General features: G+C 40.7%; 2 protein-coding genes across 2 annotated transcripts in view; one reads left to right on the plus strand and one right to left on the minus strand.

The window, feature by feature from the left end:
- Positions 1-19,369, minus strand: part of mfsd14a2 (major facilitator superfamily domain containing 14A2) — a gene marked incomplete at its 3' end in the record, with an annotated part of 56,256 nt that extends 36,887 nt beyond the window's left edge. The window contains exon 1 of the mRNA XM_048613947.1: positions 19,140-19,369. Within this exon, the coding sequence (XP_048469904.1) occupies positions 19,140-19,220 (81 nt within the window). The remainder of the gene's footprint in view (positions 1-19,139) is intronic.
- Positions 19,370-21,741: 2,372 nt separating this feature from the next.
- LOC109921940 (myelin-associated glycoprotein-like) overlaps positions 21,742-24,110 on the plus strand; it is a 17,564-nt gene continuing 15,195 nt past the window's right edge. The window contains exon 1 of the mRNA XM_048613948.1: positions 21,742-21,751. Within this exon, the coding sequence (XP_048469905.1) occupies positions 21,742-21,751 (10 nt within the window). The remainder of the gene's footprint in view (positions 21,752-24,110) is intronic.

Below are 24,110 nucleotides of genomic sequence, written 5' to 3' on the forward strand. Positions count from 1 at the left end.
AAAATGTTTACACAGAATAACTAGCCGGGACAACGTCTGTTGGATTCTTCAATACCACAATATCCGTGAACAGTTTCTTGTGTTACTGGAAATGACACAAGCATTACTATGTAGTTAAGACACCCTGTTGGAGCATGTGCACATCATTCCCTACCCCAGAGAACTCTGGAAATTCATTGACAACGTTGAAGATGTATCACAGATAGTGACAAATTACTTCCCAGAAACACCTGAGTCTACCGGGAAGGAGGAATTGAAGGAAATTACTATTAGTTTAAAACAAAAGTTGAGAAATTAATGGGATTGAAGGCTGAAAAGTCCCAAGATCCTGGTAACCTACATCCTAGGATGTTAAACGAGGTGGCCATGGAGATTGCAAATGCATTGGCTGTCATCATTCAAAATTCTGTAGATTGCAGAATGTTCTAACAGATTGGATGGTGGCACATATAACTTCACTAACTCAAAAAGGAGAAGGACAAAAAAAAACGAATTGCAAACCAGTTAGCTCAATATCTGTAGCCAATTTTAAAAAACTAGGGTCCTCAATACAACATGCAACATAGGACACTTCAAAAATATCAATACAATTAGACAAATTCAACTTGAATTTAAGGGAAATCATATTTGACAAACCTACTGGAGTTTTTCTTAAGGCTTAACTCATAAGGGAGAAACTAGTGTACTTGGTGTATTTGGATTTTCAGACAGCTTTTGATGAAGTCTTACATGAGAGGGTCATGTACAAACTTGGAGTGTAGGATTGAGTGTAATAACATGGCATACATTGAGAATTGATTTGCAGACAGGAAACAATAAGAAGTGGGTCTTTTTTTTGGAGAAGACAGTACCACAGAGATCAGTGCTTGGGCCCCAGCTATTCACGATACAGATGAATGATTTGGATAAGGGAATCCTAAAGTAATATTTCCAAGCTCGCTAACAACAAATTGTGTGGAATTGAGAGTGGTGACGACAAAGAGAGGCTTCGAGGGGTTTTAAAGAAGTTAATATTGGATGGGCAAATACATGGCAAGTGCAATATAAAGGTGGTTAAGTCTGAAGATATCCATTGTACTAGGAAAAACAATGGCATATTATTTAAACGTTCATAGTTTGGGAAATGTTGATGGAAAAATGTACCTGGGTGAAAGTGCACGAGTCACTGAAAACAAGAATACAGATGGTGCAAGTGGTTAAGGCGGAAAATGACATGTTGACTTTCGTTCCAAGGGGATTTGAGTACAGCAGCACAAATGTCTTGCTGCAGCTGTACAGGGTTTTGATAAAACCATATCTGGAGTAGCACGTGCAGTTTTGGCTTCAAGATATTGTTGCCATAGAGGGAATTCAGCCAAAGATTACCAGCTAATTCCTGGGAAAACAGGTTTGTCATAGGAGATGAGACTGGGTTCACGAGGCATGTATTCACTGGAGTTTTGAGGAATTAGAGGGATCTGAATGAAATACATAACATTCTGATAGGGTTGGATAGACTGATAGAGGAAGACAAATTCCCCCTTGTAGGCGATCTAGAACAAGGGGTCACAATCTCAGCATACAGGGTAGACCATTTCAGAGTTTGAGGAGAAATTTCTTAACTCAGAGTGGCAAACATGTGGAATTAGCATCTACCACACAAGCCAGATTTTTGAATATATTTAAGAAAGCAATAAATGGATCTCTAGACACTAAAGATGTCAAAAGGTATGGGAAGAAAACAGGAGAATGGCATTGAAACATAGGATCAGCCATGATCATGTTAAATGGCAGAACAGTCTTAATGAGTTGGGTGGCCAACTCCAGATCCTAAGTTCATAAGCTGTTCCCTGTTCGCCTAATAGAAGAGAAGGTTGATTGGAGATTATATAGAGGTGCTCACAATCACAGTTTTCCAGATATCATAGAAAGAGAGAAACCATTCCCATCAGGGAAAGTTTGAGATCAGTGGAACCAATTTAAGGCAAGACAAGAAAACCAACAAAAACATGAGGAAACTCTTTGTATGCAGCAAGCGGTTAGGATTTGGAATACACAGAGGTGGAGGCAAGTTCCTTCACAGTTTTCAAAAAAGGGGACTGGATAGACATGTGAGCAGAGAAAACTTCCAGGGCTTTTCAAGGGGAAAAAAAGCATAGGATCTGAGCTCTACTTGCAGACACTCAACATGGACACAATAGGCCCAAACAGCCTCCTTCTGCACTGTGAATAGCCTATTATTCCTTGAGATGAGATAGCAGAAGGTTGCCAGACTGGAGGTGTTATAGAGACAAGAAAAGTTAAAGCAATGGAGGATATGAACACAAAAAGGTGAGAATTTTAAAACCAAAGTGTCACTGTACAGTGAGGCAACGTAGATCAAGAGACATGGGGTCAATGTCTGACTGGGACTTTGAAGAGTTAGAATATGTACAGCAGTGTTTTGAATGAGCTCATACTTATGAATTTTCAAGTTTAGCAAGTTGATGGTGTTGTTGATCTGCTTCTCAAGAATCACCTAAAAATGCCTCAATTGCTGGTAAAAGACCCATTGCAACTGGTATTTCAACTGTATGATAGTAAAGAAGGAAATATTCTCCCAGAAACAATGCACATGCAGGGAAATTGAATCCACCATTTAGTTGTACAGTTTCAAAGCAGGCATGTGATATTTTGTACTGGTCTGTTTCAGTGAAATCCCAGTCTACTAACATCTGGTTTTCCTCCAAAATTTTTCAAAAATATCAGTTTATATGTTCAACAAGGAATTTTTAAAAGAATTACCACTTTTGCAAAATGGGCACAGTTTGTTAGGTGGGAAATCTGAACAGCTTTTAATTTTCCCTGATACGTTGTGAGCTTTAATCCTTCCAACAAAACGCTTAACAATACCAAACAGCCCCCATGTCCCAATCAATTATTGTAAAGATCAGACAGAATTGAGCGCCCAGAAATTGTTAATCAGTTAAAAACAACATTCAGGCCAATTTACCTTTAAACTATCCCAAAACCTGTTGTTAATAACTAACATCGATGCAGCTTTAGATTCGTTTACTCCAAAGTAGTTTTATACAAAATCTCTCATCCGTATGGGCAAAAAGTTTTGACCTCTCAGGTAATTCTTACCAATAACTGGGTAGAAACAAATTCAGGTCGACTCAGTAGCAAAACAATCCTGTGTGCAGTGTGACACTGAGTGACATATCCAAAAGATATTAGTTCAATCTTTAATTTATTCAGAGCGAGCTGACTGCAACCAGCATCCCGCTCCAACTCATGAAAGGGAAGAAGGGTTTACAAAAAAAAAAAAAAACACCATTCTGAAAAAACATGCTGTTGACTGTAACTGATCACGTTCATTCCACTGAAGATTGACATATTTGCAGACAGTAAACAGAATACTCAGTCACCAAATATGTAACTTCTCACGGGTAGCTGGGAGACAGTTCACTCCTGGGTGATTTGCGGTGAATAGCTTAAAGTGACAATGACTTCATACTCAACACTGCAAAGCCACACATGCCACTATGATGACAAATGCAGGGTTTAAAATTTCCAGAAATAGTATAGCTAAATGGAAAACATTATCCAGCACTTTTCATGGCCACCGGATGTCTCAAAGTGCTTTAGAGTCAATTATACTGTTCAGATCATCTGCTTTTGATGTTGATGTTGAATGAAACAAGTTTTGCAAATTAATCCCCAGCTCTTCACAGTACCATGAAAGCTTTGATATCTACCAGAAAAAGCTGATTGGGACTTCCAAGTAATCAAAGATAGCATCTCTGACAGTGCAGAACACCCTCAGTACCACACTGTACTGTCAGCATGAGAATTGGTTTACAAAAGAGAGTCAGGTTGATGGGTCTATTTCAGGTTGGAAAGACGTCACTAGTGATGTGCCGCAAGGATCAGTCCTAATGCATTGTAAGCCAGCGAGAGAGGGCATCATGAGCCACTCCTGCAAATCTAATCACCCATCATAAAACGTGACTTGTAGGAAACAGATCCAAGACCATCATGCAAGCATAGTCCAATGTACAAAAGTTTAAACAATTTAAAGGAAAGCTTTTGAAAACTGAAACAGGTAAAGAGCAGTACTCATGATAAAGATAATCAGCTAGAGGCAGCTTTCAACTTTTGGGTCCAAAGCTTATGGATTTATTGCTATCATAGACGGCGGTATCTAACATGGACAGCGTTGCACCATCCAAAATGTCATGTAACGTTTAGAGATGGAATTCCAGACTTCAGGGGTTTGGGCAGCTGAAGGCACAGCTACCAAGGACAGAGGAGATTAAAATCAGATACATGAAATATGCCTGAATAAGTTATTGTACTTCAAAAGTAATTTACTGCATGATTATAATGGAATGACAAAAAGTCAGAGGGTGAGCTAAATCAAAAGCAGTGATTAAATAATGCAGAAGATGTAGGGTGTTAGATGTTTCACATACTGATTGAGCTACAATTGAAGATGGTACAATCACTAAACAATAAGAGAGAAGACACTGATTCTGATGGTGGAGAGAACTACCACTTGAATCTCGAGAAGAAAATCAGACAAGTTCACAGGTGAATTATTAGCCCTTTTATAAAATCCTTTTGCAAATTGTGTACTATGAGTTTAAAAACCATAACACAGCAAGTTAATGATGTATTTCCCCATATTATTCCTTGTTACCTAGTAGTAGTGTATTGGCCAGTTGTGGCCTGTGGGATTCCATTCAGTTTTATTTTTAAAAATGTTCTCTAATCAATTTTGGGATTTTAAAATCCTCCGTCAAACCCCTTTTCCTTCCATTTTTGAATTCAAAAAGCAAGTCGTGTCCACTCTTGAACTTACATAATTGTCTCTGAAGTAACATCTATAAAATGCAATATGATAAGCAATAACTAAGGAACATTTGTTTGGAGTCATGTATTTCAGATGCGACATCTGAGATGTCCATCTATTCTCTCAGATGGAAGTGTCTCAAACTTAATGGAGTTTGAAGAACTAACTAAAAAGATTGATGAGGGCAGAATGGTAGACGTTGCTTATATGGACTTTAGTAAAGTTTTTGACAAGGTTCTGCATGGTCAACTAATTAGTAAAGTTAAATCCCATGGTATTCAGGCAAAGCTTGCCAATTAGATACAAAATTGGCTTGACAGTAGAAGATGGAGGGTGGTTGTGGGGGTTTGTTTTTCAAACTGGAGGCCTGTGATCAGCGGTGTTCCAAAGGGTCCAGTTTTGTCTGTCATTTATATAAACGAATTGGACAAGAATTTACAAGACATGGTTAGTAAATTTGTGGATGACGCCAAAAGCAATGGTATCGTGGACAGTGAAGGAGGTATCCAAGATTACAAGGAAATCTTGATCAATTGGTCAATGGGCTGAGGAGTGGCAGATGGACTTTCATTTGGTGAACGTGATTTGTTGCATTTTGGTAAAATCAATGAGGGCAGGACTTATACTATTAATGGTAGGGCTATGGGAGTGTTGTAGAACAGAGACCTATAGATTCAGGTACATAATTCTTTGAAATTTGCATCACAAGTAGAGAGGGTGGTTAAAAAGGCGTTTAGCATGCTTCCCTTTATTGCTCAGATCTTGGAGTATAGGAGTTGGGATGTCATGTTGAGGTTGTACAGGATGTTGGTGAGGCCTCCTCTGGAGTACTGTGTACAGTTCTGGTCACCTTGTTATAGGAAGGATATTATTAAATTGGAGAGGTTTCAGAAAAGATTTACCAGGATGTTGCCACGAATGGACGGTTTGAGTTATAGATATAGGCTAGGACATTTTCAATGGAGCACAGAAGTTTATAAAATCATGAGGGTTATACATAAGGTGAATAGCAAGGGTCTTTTCCATAGGGTGGGGAATTCAAAACTTGGGGGTTTATTTTTAAGGTTGGAAAGATTTTAAGAAGGACATGAAGGGCAAGTTTTTTTTTTATAAAAACAGTAGTTCATATGTAGAATGAACTGCCAGAGGAAGTGATGGATGCATGTACAGCTACAATATTTAAAAGAAATTCAGATAAGTACATGAATAACAAAGGTTTGAAGGAAATGGGCCAAGCGCATGCAATTGGAACTAGTTTGGTTGGAAACATGGTTGGCGTGGACTAGGTGGACCAAAGGGTCTGTTTCCATGCTTTACGGCTCTCAAAGATTCCACAGTTACAATTTCAAAGAAAAAGAGTGATTCCTCACAGAGTCCTGGCCAATATTTACCTCTCAACCAATCTCCCGAGGAGGAAGATTATGTGGTCACGTTCATTGCTGTCTTGGGACTCAGTGTACAAATTACCTGCCTCATCTCCTGCATTTCAACGGTACAACAGATCATCAAGAACATCATTCACTGTACAGATCCCAGGGATATTCAAGTCATTCAAGTCATTCAAGGCACTAAAAATATGCAAGTCTTTCTGCCTGAAATTGATGTGAAAAGTCTGCAAAACAAAACTGCTCCCCCCATCCAGTTCAAAAACTCAATCACACTTTTCCACGTCTCTAATTTTCTCTGGATTTTTCCTTTGTCAACCTCCCACATCACCACAGCACCTGCAGCTGAGAAGGGAGAAGTCACATTCATAAATGCCAGTCTGAACTGACGACTGTGCAGACTCTAGGAACATCAAACAAACCTACCTCAATTCTGCTTGTTCCTTTCCATAATTGCATGGCCAAGATGAGAAGTGCATAGAGTGAAAGCTGCAGAGCCTGTGCTGTCACTCTCTAGTTCATGTCTTCAGTGCACCATTGTGAATAGTTCCATTTAGCTTCTCCAAAAATATATTACCCGTCTTCAGAAAGTAACAGACTTAAGTATCAGAAAAATCCCAACTTGGACTACTATCCAATGCTTGATTCCTACACAGTGTAGGAATGCTATTTTAGACTCAACAACTCTGGAAGGTTGAAAAATTATCAAAGTTTCCAGCTCCAAATCATAATGCTGTGATCAGTGGGATTACAAAAAAAATTTGTACATGGGTTGGATTTTGATGTTGAGCGAGAGCAGTAACCACAACATTGTAGCCCAGACTCCGTTATGATTCCTCAGTTCTGAAGCTTGCTGTTATTCACTGTCTACACAAGAACAAATTACAATCAGTTCCAGAAAGTAACTAGCAATCACAGAACTATAACTCAGTCAACAAATTCAGAAAAAAAAAGAGTTCAGAGAAAATTAAGGAATAAAATATCGTATTGCCCAGCCTCTCCGCTTCCCCCATTTTTGCAAAATGTTCAGGCTGTCAAAAGTAAGCACTTCATATTATCCACATGATACCTCAGTGGAGGAACATATGGAATTAGGAGCAGAAGCAGGCCCTTCAAACCAGTTTCATCACTAAAGATGATCTGCTGTGTTTTGAATTCTACATTCTCGTCTATCTCCAATAACCTTAGAACCACTTGTCTAATAAGAAATGACATATCTAAAAAATATTTAATGGCCCTGCCTCCTGAAGCAGAGACTTCCAAAACTTCATAAACCTCGAAGAAAAGAATTCTCTCATCTGTGGTCTAAAAGGATGGGCCTTAATTTTAAAACAGTGTCCGCTAGTTCTGGATTCACTCAACAGGAAACATGATTTCCACATCCACCTTGGTTAAGACAGTTTGTGATCACATACATTTCAAATCAAGTCAACCCTCATTCTTCTAAACCCCAGTCAAAACAAGGTGAGGCTTTCCCTCATCCATCCAGTAAATTTCCCCGAGGCCACCTCCAACACATTTACATCTTACCTTAAATAGGGAGATGTAAACTGCACACAGCATTCAAGTTTCGGTCTCTCAGATGCTCATGCTGAATGTTCAGTTCCTCTCATAATAAATGAAAGCATTCGTCAGCCTTCATTATCACTTGTTGCATTCGCATACTAACTTCACAACTCATACACTAGAACATCTGGATCCCTCTGTAATTTCACATCCCGCATTCGTTATCTATTCAAGATATACTGTGCTTTTTCAACCTTCCTGCCAAGACACCAAACTTCATACTTTCCTGCGTTTTACAATCAATCAGAGGAACGCAAGGATGATGTGATACAAGCACAAGCAGCTTACCAAGACAGAGACAAATTGATTAGTAAGGGGATCAAAGGCTATGGACAGAAGGCAGGAGATTGGGGCTGGGAAATAGACTGGATAGCCTAATTCTACTCCTATACCTTATGGTGTTAAAGCAAATACTGTAGGTTCTGAATATTGGAAACAAAATAATAGTAAATGTTCTAAGTATTCAGTAGGTTATGCAGGATCTATGAAGAAACAGACAGACAATCTTTCAGGTCAATGAACTTGCATCATTCATTACATTTAAGCTGTCAGTCAGTATTTTGGTTAGCAATTATTCAATGAACAGAACTGCGTGTGATTAAATAGTCAAAATTTTCACTGCCATCACTACACGAGTTCAAGAATTTAATAAAAAAATTGTTATACAGCATTTGCTGTAGATGATAAAAGCATTCCAAAACTAAACACTGAGAAATTACAAAGCTGCAAGACAATCTGCAGGTTCAAATGATAACTACAAACCATTGTACGTTTGGAAATCAGACACATCTTTGAATTACACTTCCTGGTATCTACATTTCTGTTCATACTGAACAGTAGAAAGTGTTAACTATGCTACAGTGGAAAATGACCCAATCACTAAATTTCTTCACAAACCTTACCTTTACTGCCAGCACATTCACTTTTATCTGCTATTAACTAGTTGCGAGACATCACTTTTACAATTTCAAAATGCTAAAATACAGACTAATGTTTCTCAATTACTTAAAATCTAGAGAAGGATAACTCCCAAGCAATAAATAGCCAATAGCCTGCACGGGATTGTAAATTGCTCACAAGGACCGGAAGTCAGTCATTTGAACCTCATTTCCTGAAATGTACCACATCCTCAAAAGATAATTATAATGTAATCTGCATCCAATATTTGAACCATGAGCAGCAGTAAGAACTTGTATATATGTCTTAGAAGAAAGGTGCCTGGGCCACTTTCCATTCTAGCATGGTATGTACATCAATGAAATCCATGCAAATAATGCTGCAACGATTTATGAATCATAAGCACCAGTTGATTTCTGGTGAGCAGCAAAATAAAGCTGCCAGCTTCAGATGAAGCAAATTTATCTGAGGGATAGTGAACCAGGGTCATAGCCATAATTTAGATCTCATTTCACAGTCATACATGCTGACTATATTTTATATTTTCATTACACACTCTTCTATGAACATTTATAACGGGAAATGCCGAAGTAAATTTCTTATTCTAGAATGGTGCTCTCTTATTGGTGCAGTCTATCCACAGGTATAATTATATTACAACCTCACACTGACAGCTTCCACTAAAATTATGAAAATACAAACTTTTCACAGAAAAGTTAACAGAAGGTAGAAACAGATGTTCAATATCTCTGATTTGTCAAGGAAAATGTGATTGGAAACAGAATTCCAAGTTTCATTTAACATCTGTGCTGGTTAACACATTATGCTATCAAAGTTTCAATATGATCAACTTATTTTCTTGTTTAATTGGTGCTGAGATTTCCTGTTACATTCATTTTTCATGTCCCAGTAACATCACCTCCCAATTTTTCTAGGAGTGTTGTAGCCCCACTTTCCAAACTCATTTTGGTTTCAAAAACAGGGAGGAGTGAGGGCAGGAAATTGAGGGGGCTCGGAGTGTGACACATTTGTATGAGTGAAGGCCACGTATGAAAACAGAGAGCCTGGAAAAGATCACTTAGTCAATCAAGCAAACTACCAGACACCAACGGCCACTTCCTTGGAGATATTTAACAAAAGGTAAAAACTCAAGGCCCATTCTGAAGAATAATCTGTAAAGTTCCTCTTAGAGCACCCATGGTGATCAAAATTCACCCAGGTGTCACTTACCATAGTTATATTGTCCAGTTTTAAAAGATACTTGCGTTTTTGGTCAGCCAGCGCAGCAATAGGCTGCATCCAGTTGCACTCAGTCAATTAGCAACCACCAGAACTCCCTACCCACCCATTTCAGGGACCACTGATTCTAACAAAGGGATTGCAAGGCACAGATTATTATTCTGGGTCTTACAAAACAGTTAAATTGTGCTTTCTATGAACTAGACTTCATTGTAAAAGCAGCTTGAGCACATCAATTACCTCCTGACTTCAGCTGGTTCAGCAGTTAAAAGCACTCAACTGAACTGGAAAATTGCTCAACAGTCAGTATGCAATCCAAGTCAATGATACTGCTGCATTTTGGCTTACAACTCAAAAGACAAGTCAATGCTTCGTAAATAAAAATGTAAACTGGAGACTCTTTCATGCAACTAAACTGTCAATTAATTTTAAAATTAACAATTACACCGGAAAAAGTCTGTATTGGCCCGAGGGGCAAAACTTCCCTTGGTTCTGAGCTTAACAATGCAATACTTCATGCAAACTAACAACATAGAAATAAAGGTGCCCTGTCCCATTATAAAAGCTGGACTCTTTAGCCTTGGCTGCAGTCAACATGGGAGAAAGTAAATGAGGCAAGAATCATGAAAGAAGCAAGGAGAAGTAACCTCAGCTACTTTTCCCTAGTAAGTGGCTGAAGATTTGCCTATATAAAGTGAGTTTGGACCCTTCAAGTCAGAACATGAAATAGAATGCTCAATGGTTATGGTTATGGCATTATTGTTTGGATTGCTAAATATGAAAGGCCCCATTACTGAAAGAAATTAATAACTGGTTAATTTGCCTATTTTGAGAGAGGGGGGGGCACATTAGCCAAGGGAGTCACATCAACCAGGACACCAGAAAATTTCCGTGCTCTTCAAACAGTATCATGGGATCATTAATAGATCACCAAGCAAGATGAGATGGTGCTTTAGCTTAATGTTCAATTGGAAGAATGTTACCTCTGAGAATGCAAAAATTCCCCAATCACTTAAATTGCAGTGTCTGCCTGCATTAAACAAGACAACTACATAATTCACAGCTAATGGGAGTGCTCACCCTGATATTCAGGAACTTTATTTTTATTATACTCCTATTCATTGTGCATATGGAACACTTGTGTGGTAAATTATTCAATTTTTGGCATGGTACAAGTTTGGCTGTAATGGAGCTATTCATTGTGCAGTGACAAGACTGTAACATTCATAATGTTAAGGCACTTTCCATTTGATTTTGATCATATGAAACGTTTCAAAATTACTCAACATTCAGAGTTAAGACAGATTTACAAAGAGACTCTTGCCTCTTTGGATAGTTGCAAATGCTTACCATGCCTTAGTCAACTGCTTACTCCATGCTGAATTTCATGCTTAAATAGATCCCCTTTTCTTTGAAACCAGGTTTAAACTTTAAACCCCAGTGGGCAGAGAGCTAAGAACTCCAACGCTAATTCACCAATGAGTAAGCAAAAATGGAGCTGTGCAAATAATTTTTTGAAAAGTGACTTGTTTTAAGGGCCAGGTTCAAGGCTATTCAACATACGAACAAACACTGCAAGTTGAAGGTAAAAAAATAAATACACAGTAACACCGAGGACAGGAATATGGGTTCAACTTTAGCACTCTTTATTCCTGATCTAGCCACTTTAGTGAATGCCAGGTGAAGTCATAGCAGTCACAGTCAGTTGAGAAATCAGGTTGGCATCTTTGAGAACTTTAGCACCTGATGTGACCACTTAAGGACTGGGAAGATCTCTACCAAATGTTCTGCACGCAATAAGATAGTGGGAAAGAGGTCATTGTTTTCAGAAAGCACAGGGGCAAATAAGGACAATTCCAGGAACCATAATTAAAAAATGAGCTTTTCCTTGCAAAAGGGAAATTTTGAGGTGAGCTAAGATTTTCACAAGTAGGGAGAGAATGGATAAAGTAGAGCAAGCCAAGTTGTTTCTCGTCAAGTGGAAAGTTTATATTTCAAAACTCAAAGCTTGGAAATTAGGAATAAAAAAGGTGGCACCACAGTGGCATAGCCATTTATGGATAACTGAGATAACAAGGTGTAGAGCTGGATGAACACAGCAGGCCAAGCAGCCGAGGAGCAGGAAAATGACGTTTCGTGTCTGGACCCTTCTTCAGAAGTGGGGGAGGGAAGGGGATTCTGAAATAAATGGAGAGAGAGGGGGAGGCGGATGGAAGATGGATAAAGGAGCAGATAGGTGGAGAGGAGACAGACAGGTCAAAGGGGCGGGGATGGAGCCAGGAAAGGCGAGTGTAGGTGGGGAGTTAGGGTGGGGATAGGTCAGTCCAGGGAGGACAGACGGGTCAAGGAGGCAGGATGAAACTGGTAGGTAGGTGGTGGGGGTGGGGCTTGAGGTAGGAGGAGTGGATAGGTGGGAGGAAGGATGGACAGATTAGGGAGGCGGGGACGAGCTGGGCTGGTGTTGGGATGCGGTCGGGGGCAGGGAGATTTTGAAGCTTGTGAAGTGCACATTGATACCATTGGGCTGCAGGGTTCCCAAGCGAAATATGAGGTTCTATTCCTTCAACCTTTGGATGGCACTGGAGGCGGCCCAGGATGGACATGTCATCCAAGGAGTGGGAGGGGGAGCTGAAACGGTTCGCGACTGGGAGGTGCAGTCATTTGTCGCGAACTGAGTGTAGGTGTTCCACAAAACGGTCTCCGAGCCTCCGCTTGGTTTCCCCAATGTAGAGGCGGCCACGTCGGGAACTGTTATCCACAACTGGATAACAGTTTGGCTGCTACATGTTTGTGCACAAAGGAACCAAGCATTAGGGTCATCACCCAGGAAGGCCAAAGGTGCCAGAAGCACACCAAGCCATAGGTACACACTGTTCCCTCTGATTATAGCATATTTCAGCGGCTGTGTGCACAAATCTCAATCCATGAAGCCTCTTATTTGGCCATGAACTGCTGCTGGATGGAGAGAAAGTACATTTGAGTCTCACTGTGTAGGTGCTCAAAATAGATACATGAAAGTTACAGTCACTATGGTTTCCAAATCTGTACATAAATCATGATAGCCTTCTTCAACCATGTCACCGAAGTCCCATCAATACATTTTCTTCTCCTTCTCCTTCCCACTACATTCTAAGAGCACTCTATGATTCCACAACAGAGATAGAGAGACCTGCTTGGGTGTTCAGGCTGTTGGTCCTGGAGCCTTGGTGAGGCTGTCCTGGAGGTGCATGTGTCTAAATGGGCCAGATATACCAAGGTCTTCTTCCAAGAGGCTAGCAGACTGTCCTCAGCTCAACTGATCAGAGGAGGGCAGAAAGGGTAGAGGTAGAAGTTCTTTCCATATGCAAGGGTGAGGCCACAGAAGAATTTGAAAAGCTCAGCAAGAATCTTAAAGTGACTTAACTGTATCAAGTACAAGGACGATATGGACATGGGCTCTTTCCATTTGATTTTGATTGTATGAACTGTTTCAAGACGACGCAGCTTTCAGAGTTAAGACAGATTTACAAAGGAATTCTTGCTTTTTTGGATAGTTCCTAATGTTTGCCACACCATAGACAACTGCAAAAACACTTACTCCATGCTGAGTTTCATGCTTAAATATATCCCCTTTGCTTCTCAAACCAGATTTAAAGTTCAAATCCCGGTGGGCAACAATGGACATTCAGCTGAAAGTAATACAGAAGCACAACTGTAAACAGTCAGTTTCAACCTCTTACACTGGCGAGAGGTAAAAAGGGTACTAAGCTTGCAACAAGTGTTGAGACATTTATGTATCTTCCTCATATTTTGCTGTAAGAAATTTCAGCTCATCTGTGCCTGGAGGTCAAACAAATTGGAGTACAAAGAAACAGTGGAGGAGTCAGGTTATGTTAATCAAAGTAAATATGGAGACTTATGATGCACTATCCATAGTCAACGAAGCATAATCAGGCCAATGTTCTAAATATTAAAAGAATTTCAGCTCAAATAATTTGAACAACCCTCTCCCAAAAATCACACTTTCCACCAACACGTATGATGAGGACAGAGGTGCATTGGAACATCACTTCCAAATCTGATTTGGATACATCACTTTCTGATGGGTCAATTTGTATTTTCCCACACCCCAGAAAGTACAAATATTTTAAATAAATCTCATACACAGTTAAGCTGAACCTGAATTCTGAACTAATTGCTAGAGTGCAGGACGTGCAATAAATAGGCCATTTTTCACAAGATCAGTATAAGATGCTCTCAACATTGCAACAGTAACAGGCCCTGATTTGCTGGCATTCCATCTCGCTTGTTCCCGAGTGAGCACCGTTTTTGCACCCCACTTTGCATTCCCTACCTCACCAAAATAAACTGGATGCTGATGCAAATGAAGCAACCAAAATAGTTGGATTTCCCAATTAACCAACACAAAGTGAACCTCTGCAATTTGACCTTTAAATGGCAATCCAACATTTGAATGCACAAAATCTTTTCCTGTCACTTAATTTATTGTGAATATCTTAATAATTCAAGGAAAGCAGACCTAAAACAACCAGCAAGATGACATGAATGACCTCATCTATGCTGATGTTAAATAAAACTTTGTACAAAATCAATATTCAAAACAACCTCAGAGAGACAAAGGCCATCGACATTCATTAGAATTCCCTTCAACTGTTTGATCTTTAAGGGGAGCCAACAACAGTCATCAGTCGGATTGGGCTCCCAATACGAATTTGATCGGCTCTGAAGTCTAGAAAGGGGATAAAAAAATTAGACAACCTTTAAAATGTATTCAGACCGAAGGCCAGATCAGAACTGGATCTAGTTTGCTGGTATTCCTTGCTATTGGCAGCCAGCACAGGTTTCCTGCAAATTCAGTGAATGAACCCATCTTCAACACTATGAAAAAGGTCCCTCTGCTCAGAGCCTTGGTGCAAAATAGAAGGGCGAGCAGATGCACAACATGAAAGTACCAGCTGGCACTTTCAAGTTTTTTTTTTAGTTATTACAGAGAATGAATGCTGCAGGAAAATATAGTAAAATATTCAAAGAAATTTCAAATCATACAACTGTTGAGGGATAACTCTTTCTGGGTGGAGAGAAATAAAAAATGTCCATAGAATAGCATTCCCTTTGCCCAGTTATAAACAGCATTGTTACAAATGAATATTTTTGGACACTTTCATCCAGGTGCTGCCAGCATTTTCTATGTCTAGTTTCAGTACTTCTTACCTTCATTAGTTTATTTTCAATATATACTCCAGATCAGACATGTAATATGTAGTGTACAGCACAGAAGCAGGCCATTTGGACCAAATGGTCCACGCCACCATGTGCGCTCCACATACACACGCAAGTCTTCTCCCATCCAATCAATATATCTATTCCCCACTCAAACAAGTGTAACAAGAGCTGGCGGCTCGCGTAGAAGATCTGCTGGTCAAGTTTTCCAGTTCTCAAGGAAAACTACACAACCAGTGAAGGCTCCTAACTAATTTAGGATCATAGAATGATATCGCATAGGAGGCAGCCATTCAATTCAGTGTGCATGTGCTGACTCTTCGACAAGGCTACCCAGTTAATCTCTCTTTCCAGCTTTCCTCTTGTCCATACTCTTCAGCGCAAATTCATCCACTCCGTCTTCTCTGCTTGGAAGGACTGTAATTCTGAATTTTTTATTTCTTTATTCTAATAATTTATTCTTAAGATTTTGTACCTAGATACTATTTGTACCTAAGATGTTGTGAAGGTCTGTAATTCTAGAAACTTTTTATTTCTTTATTTTTATTTATTCTTAACAATCTGTACCTAGGTACCTTTATACCCAAGATGGTACCTTAAGCTGTGACTTTGTAAACTTTTCTTTCTCACATAACTAAACTGTATTCATTTGAATACATTACAATAAGCCTAATTCTAAATACTTATCCAAGTCTCTTTTCAAAGTTATTACTGAATCGGCTTCTACTATCCTTTCATGCAGCTCTTCCGAAATCATAACTCACATTATAACATTCCCTTCAGACAAGGCATTAAGCTGCAGTAAAAGTTCATATGGCACTATTTGAAGAGCAGGGAAATTCTGATCAAGTGTCCTGTTCAATATTTGACGAGTCAATCAACATCACTATCAAAACACTACACTTTGTGGGAGTATGTTATGTTCAAAACAGAGCCTGTGCTTTCTGTATTACAACAATACTTGATTGGTTGTAAAGTGTTTGGGATGTCCTGTGGTTTTCAAAGGTACCATATAAAAACCAAGCATTCTCTTCTAGATCATAACAGCAGGAGTCGAACTTTTGTAGGTGCATTTTCCTGGTTAACTGAACAGTGCTCTGCACAGTCTGAGACTCTCATAAGCATCATCCTCATCGTAGACCAGAGGCAAGGAATTTGCAAACCACAAAGGTAGCAAACTACATCTAGTCGTTTTGAGAGATAAACGTCAAGGAAATATTGAGCAAAAAACTGGCAAAAGTATGACTTTGAGAGTTAAGCAATGTTATGCATGATCAAGAATCTTTCAAGTCAGATTGTTACGTGTGTACGAGAAATCATGGACGGCAAGTAATCTTGAATGAAAAGGATACTTCTAGCTCTCCATCAACCCCTTATGTGAAGCATTTTGAATAACCCTCTACAGTTTAATGGTGAAATGGGTAAAACATGAATGAGGAGCATGAGTAGACCATTTAGCCTCTCAAGCCTGATGTCATTCAATAAGGTCATGACTGATTTTTAAAAAAATATCCTGTGTGCTCTGACACATAACTGAATATTTTTCTCCCCCACAACAAATCACATGATATTTTTACATGTATTAACTACCACCAGTAAATCACAGTGTTTTTCAATTAATTTATATGCAAAGCATATTAAGGGTAATGCAGACTAAAGGCGAGGAAGAGGAATGGAGAGCAGGAGGGGCCAAATCAAAACGGAGTTGGAAGGGGAGATAAAGCACCCTGTCGTCCCCATCTCTCTCTAGACAGAGAGGGCATTAGTGGACACCTGGGCACAAAGAGGGGCAGACAGTTCAGCAGCTATGACCCCCTCCACAGTAATGAGTCCTGAGTGTTCTCAGACACCAGTCGCTGAACGTAAGCGTGCATGTGCAGCCGACAGTCAAGGCAGCAAATCACATTTTAGCTTTCATTGAGGGGGTTTGAGTACAGGAGCATAAATGTCTTGCTGCAATTATACAATACCTTCGTGAGACCACACCTGGAATACTGTATGCAGTTTTGGTCTCCTTATCCGAGGACGGATGTTCTTACTGCAGAGGAAGTGCAGCAAAGGTTTACCAGACAGATTCCAGGGATAGAAAAACTGACATGGAGATATTTTATCAATTTGAACTTTACATATGAGTGGGGTCCAGAAGTAAGGGTATCTCAAAGAAACCTATAAGATTCTAACAGGACCACACAGGATAGAGGCAGGAAGGATGATGCTGTAGGCGGGGGAAGCCCAGAACTAGGGGTCAGTTTAAGGACACAAGGTAAACTATTTAGGACTGAAATAAGGAGAAACTTCTTCAGAGAGAGAGGAGTGACCCTATGGAATTCGTGACCACAGAAGGCAGTCAGGGCAAAAATATTCTATGATTTCAAGAAGGAGTTGGATATAGCACTTGGAGCTTGAGGGAAAAAGCAAGCTATTGAGTTCGATGACCAGCAATGATTAAGATCAATAGTCGATCAGGCTCAAAAGGCTGAATGACCGCCTTCTACTCCTATTATCCAAGGAAGGATATACTAGCACCCCTCAGTTTCTTTGTTCATTTTAGTCTTCTGTCATATTCTATTACCTGCTCCTTTTTAGGCATCCTTCTTCCTCCCTGCTTCCCATCATCTCCATAAAATCCAACTCTACTATGTTATTTGTCCCACCTCAATCCCTCAATTCTTTTGCATACGTTACCTTCTGAGCACCATCATTATGCTGCTCCAGTTTCCTGTGCTTCTCTCATGACCTCCACTCTGACCACTGTTACTCACTTCCATTCTTACTGTCTTCACTGGTTGACCTACCCTAATCCATCACCTCACCCACACCTTCAGCATTGGCTGCTACAACTCGACTTTATTAATCATGACAGCTCACAGCACCAACTACCCACATTCAATCTGGCACTGATAGATTGCATCCTCTTCATTTACACATAACTCTCTCCCTAACAGCATTGTAGATACACCCACATCAAATGGACTGCAGATCAAAGCAGCAGCTCATCACCAACTTCTCAAGAGCCACTACAGATCGGCAATAAATGCTCGCAGCAACACCACCATCTCAAATGATGAAAAATAACCTATGCCTAGAATCACCACCAAAAAACTCCTGTCATTCTACACATGTCAAACATCCAAGATTTTTCCATCCCACTTTTTTTTTTTTTTTTACAAACACCAAATTCTCATTCTCCACACAGGAACCAATATATCCTCACCTCCTCCATCACTGTGTAGAATACGTGCACCCCTTCACCACTGCCCAAAGCCACCATATATATTCCAATGGCCCAAAAATTTCAATCAGACTTCATAAAACCTATTTATTAAACAGAAGCAAGACTGTGGATGCTGGGTACAGAAATGAAAATAAAAAGTGCTTGAGAAACTCAGCATGTCTGGCAGCATCTTTAGAAAGAGAAACAGAGTTAACGGTGAGCCTAACATGATGATTTGTTATTTTGAAGCGTAATACTGGACTCAAAATATTAATGCTCTCTTTCTGTCTCTACAGATGCCATATCAACTCCTCCACTGTCCTCTCCCCAACAGCCCCTTCAACTCAGCTTGTCCAAATAAATACACTCCTCTGCACCCCACATACTCTGCAGTCAGCATTACTCCACAACATATCCTCCACAGCTGCCTCCTATAATACTTCCCATTCTCTTCAAATCACCACCCAAATGAACCGCTCGCGATTACTCTACCTCCAACATATGTCAACTCCCCAAAACACCATGTTCCCAGCCTCAGCCCTCCCCATACCTCCATCCCATGACTCCCTTCACCAACACTGGCCTCTCCCCACCCAACCCCAAACCCACCTTCACCAGCACACTCACAAAAGTTCTCTCTCTTCCTCCTCCACTCTCCCACAGATCCCTCCCTCCCATACTTCCCTACCACCCCCAAATCCCACTCCCTTACCCAGCCTTCCCCAACCCCCTCCTTCCCCACTCCCACTCCGCCGCCTCCGCCTTCCCCGGGGTCGCCGACCCTCCTCAGCCTGATCCTTACCGTGCCTCCGTCCTTGATGATGATTTTCTTGGCGAGCAAGACACTGCGGTTCAGCCGCTTCTTCTTCTTCCCCTGGGTCATGTTTCGTTCACGCGGCCTGAGCCGGCCCGACCCGCCTCATCGCCATAGAAACGGCCGTAGCTGACGACCGCCCAGAGCCTCGGCCGCCATTTCCCGCAGACCACCGCCAGCGCCTCAACCGAACCAGAGCCGCTGTCCAATAGTAAAGCGCGGACACAACCCGCCCGGCGCGACGTGCGTGCTGCAACCTAACCAGCTAGCACGCCGCTCTAGCCCCGCCCTCCTTCAGAACTACTGGTCCGCCATCATGACGCTTGGTCACGGTATGGCCCAGATGCCCGGGTTTCAATTGGTGAGAATCGACATCAATCACTGAGAACACGCACGGCACTTCCTGGTTGGTGCGTGTGCGGTGAGGTCACACACGACCTCTGTGTGACGTTACACATTCGCCGTTTTGTAAAGGAAAGCTCCCATGGTACATCAAACCGCCGTCTTGGTAATGGAACATTCCTGCGATAGCTGTCCTTCTCCATATTGGTAATGGAAAGGACGTGAAACGGCCTGTGTCGCCATTTTGGTGAAGGGAAGTGCTTGTGCAGGTCAAGTGACGATTTTAGTGTGGTAGTGTTGGAATGGGAGTTGAGCATTTGTCCTTCTGAAAGGCGACGCAGCTATGATCAAGTTATCTGTTTTATGCTCAATATATCAACATTACTTACATCTACAGGGGGAGGCAAGGTCTTGTGGTATTATTGCTAGGCTATTAAGCCAGAGAGTCAGCTAATGTTCCGGGGACAAAGGTTGAAATCCCATCGTGGCAGATGGTGAAATTTGAATTCCATAAATTAGGAGTTCATTGATGACTGTTATAGATTATTGGGGAAAACTGTCTGGTTCATTAATGTCCTTTAGGGAAGGCCCCGACCCATATACTTCAATCCAAAATCTAGATTGACTTTCCAGTCCTGTCTTGAGGGACTGCCACACTGTCAAAGTGCTTTCTTTTGTTGGAGACAAGAAAATGATGCCTCGCCTCCAGGTGAAAGATTCCCAGCCACTTTTATGAAGAAAAGGGGAAGCATCTGAGATATCCTCAATGTCTATCACTCAAATTCCTCACTTAAAAACAGGCCACTTCATCATTATCACTTTGTTATTTGTGGCCTGCTGTGTCAGCGCAGGCTTGAAGTGCCAAAGGACCTGTTCCTGTGCTGTATTGTTCTTTGTTCTTTGTTCACCAATCATGGTCACAATTGTAGGACGAGTACAATAGTACAATACCATGCTACTACCAGAAATAATATTGAGCACACTATGAAAGAGATCAAAGCATGCAGTTTTCTGGTTGTTAAGGGGTTAAGAATGATAGGTCTTAGGTACAAGGTTAAACATTAGAGTTCTAGGATCAGAAGGCAAGAGAATCCGGCAAATGGAGTGACAGTTGTGAGGCTGTCTAATATTCACTTCCAACATTAATGAGAAAGTGGGCCATGATTAGGTTGTAAAGGTGAATGGAAATAAAAGCAATCCAAAGAATAAAGAAACAGGCTGGGTTCAGTGTGATTGAAACCATTTACTTTCTTGGTGATTGACCAGTTGGAGAAGGCATGGAAGATCTGAATGTAGGTTGGTAAGCTAGGTATGAGGCTAAGGTGCTGAACCAGATACTAATTGATTTGATTTGATTAATTGTTGTCACATGTGCCTAAGTACAACGAAAAGTTTTGTTTTGCATGCAGTACAGGCAGATCATAACATACAAGGACATACAGACCAGAGGGTGATTGAACAGAGCGAAGCATACAAAGTTACGGCTGCACAGGTAGAGTATAAAAGCAAGATCAACATTAGATTTGAAATTTGAGAGGTCCATTCAGCAGTCTAATAACAAACCACATCTGTAAAGTAATAATCCCTAAATTAGCTCCTCACACAATTCCACACTCTTCCTCAAATATCATTTGTCCTTACTTTATTTTCTGAGCTAATGTTTTATTCAAATGAAGAGCATGTCAGTTCAAGAAGATGATTTGCACTACTATGTCAGACAGTGATTGGAGGAAATCTGGGGAATATAGTGGAACTCATGAGAAACATTGCTGAAAAGAAAACATATTTTGTCAAAGTTTTTCATCTAACACTCATCAGGACAACTGAGAAGAATACAAATTCAACATTTATGCTGCATGAGAGGAGAATGGCAGGCGGATTCTGATTGGTGGAAGTGTGGCCATGGAGAACGCACCAATTTGTGTTGTTTGACAGCTAACTGCCAGGATTTGTTTAAGTTTTAAACCAGGTAGGTTGACCCCGATAGGTCAGGGTATTTCTATCAGTAATGAACCAGCACATGGCTGTCAGCTATTTTGTTGGGTTGAAATGGACAGAGTGTGTGTACATATTCTTTCGGTTTGCCTGCAAAGAACAAGGTCAGAATTCACACACCACCAGGTTCTACTCCAACAGATTTATTTGAGAGCTTTCAGAGCGTCAGTCCTTCTTCAAGTGCTAGTGACAGAGGTAGTTTCAGACACAGAATTTATAAGTAAAAGATCAAAGGCTCACATCATTGGTAAGGATGTACATTGGTAAGGATCTTACAAACCTAAGATGTTAAATCTTTAATCCGTTAGAAGGTTTTAATTGGTTAATATTTACATGTAAATCCCCGAATTCCTTTCATGTCACGGTCCTGAGAGAACTAAAGGTTTTATCAGTGTAAAGACGAGGTGACATTTTAGGCCAGACAATGCATGTCAGTTGTGAGACCTTGTTTATAATCTGTTTGTGTTTTAGTTTGGAGGCAGACTGGTTTTATTTCTAAAGTAAGAATTTATAAAATACCATATTGACTGATTGTCTATAGATTGTGTGCTTTTTGAACAAAATAAAATGTATCTGCAAATAAATTCACCGCATTGAATCACGTGTGTGTGTGTGTGTGTGAGAGTGAGACAGTGTGGGTGTGGGGGTGTATGTGTGTGTGAGAGTGTATACTGTGGTGAGGTCATCTGTAGTGTGACATGAACCTAAGATACCAGTTGAGGCTGCCCTCATGGGTACAATATTTGGCTATCAGCGTCTGCTTGGCAACTCTGCGTTGTTGTTTAGCCCGAAGTCCACCTTGGAGGACACTTACATGAAGATCTGAGGCTGAATGTCCTTGACTGCTGAAGTGTTTCACCACTGGGAGGGAACATCTCTGTCTTGTAGCATATAACATACGTAATTTCTAGTACTCAAACTGTGTCACACTAAGAGCCCGACTGATCGTCCTGAATTGGTTGATAGTGTAATTCTCACTCACTCAAGAGAATCCAGCAAATGTTGTCAAATTACAGAATCACATCTAACATTGGACACTGTGTGCAATGACATTCAGTTGCTGCAGTCAAGCTAAAAATATATTCTGTCTGTCACACAAATGGGAAATATGGTATATGAATTTCAGTGACAGTGACAGCAATTCAACACTTTGTAGAATCCATAGAATTCCTACAGTGTGGAAACAGGCCATTCAGCCCAACATGTCCATAATGTCCCTCTGAAGACCATCCTACCGAGACACATCCCCCTATCCTTTCCCTGTAACATTGCATTCCCCATGGCTAATGCACCTGGCCTACACATCCCTGAATGATATGTGCAATCAAACACAGGCAATCCACCTAACCTGCACATCTTTGGACTGTGGGTGGAAACCGGAGCACCTGGAGGAAACCCACACAGACACGGGGAGAATGTGCAAACCCCACGCAGGCAGTTGCCTGAGGGCATTTCTCAGGGCAATGCTATGACTAGTCAGAGTCAACCTGCTTAGTTTAAAATTTAAACAAAGCCGGCAATTAATTGTCAATCATTATTATTTGTGTATACTCCACAGCAACTCCTTTTTTTAATTCATCCATGGGATGAGGGCATTGCTGGCTAGGCTAGCATTTATTGCCCATCCCAGAGAACACTGAAGAGTCAACCACATTACTCTGGATCTGGAGTCATATGTAGTCCAGGTGAGGATGGCGGTTTCCTTCCCTAAAGGGACATTTGTGAACCAGGTAGGTTTTTCCGACAATCGACAGTGGTTTCATGGTCATCTTTAGACTCTTAATTTCAGATTTTTATCAAATTCAAATTTCAACATCTGACATGGCAGGATTCAAACCCAGATTCCCAGAACACTATTTGGGTCTCTGGCAGGGAGGTGATGGTCTAGTGGTATTATCGCTAGACTATTAATCCAGAGACCCAGATAACATTTTGGGGATCTGGGTTCAAATCCCACCGTGGAAGTTGAATTCAATAAAATATCTGGAATTAAGAATCTAATGATGACGAATGCATTGGCAATTGTCAGGAAAAACCCATCTGGTTCACTAACGTCCTTTAGGGAAGGAAACTGCCATCCTTACCTGGTCTGGCCTACATGTGACCGCAGACCCACAGCAATGTGGTTGACTCTGAACCGCCCTCTGGGCAATTAGTGATGGGCAATAAATGCTGCCTAACCAGCGATGCCCTCAAACTATTAATGAATAAAGGGATTAACAGTCCAGCAATAACACCTCAAGGATATGGCCTCTACCAATCAGAGTCAATTTGCCAACCAATCAGCCCACACCTCTCAATTAGTGTAAATATTGTTTTTCCCCTTGAATTGGTATTTCTTACAAATTGGCCTGATGAGTGCAAGACAAAACGACTTGACAAAATGAGCCTTTTATCAATACCCAAGGTATTCACTCCCAAAGCCTATTTAAAGACAGAGGAATGTGAATAATGACACTGCTATTCCTAGTTATCAATGAGACGATTGGCTAATTTCATCATCAATCCTGTCTGGAAAATGATTGGGCACCTAAAGGTCTCTGAGGTAGAGACCTCCTAACATTCACAAACTTCTTGATGAAAAAAAATTCTCATTTTCATTTTGAATTACTTTGACACCCT

This window comes from Rhincodon typus, chromosome 29 (assembly GCF_021869965.1).
Source record: "Rhincodon typus isolate 14 chromosome 29, sRhiTyp1.1, whole genome shotgun sequence".
Taxonomy (NCBI): domain Eukaryota; kingdom Metazoa; phylum Chordata; class Chondrichthyes; order Orectolobiformes; family Rhincodontidae; genus Rhincodon; species Rhincodon typus.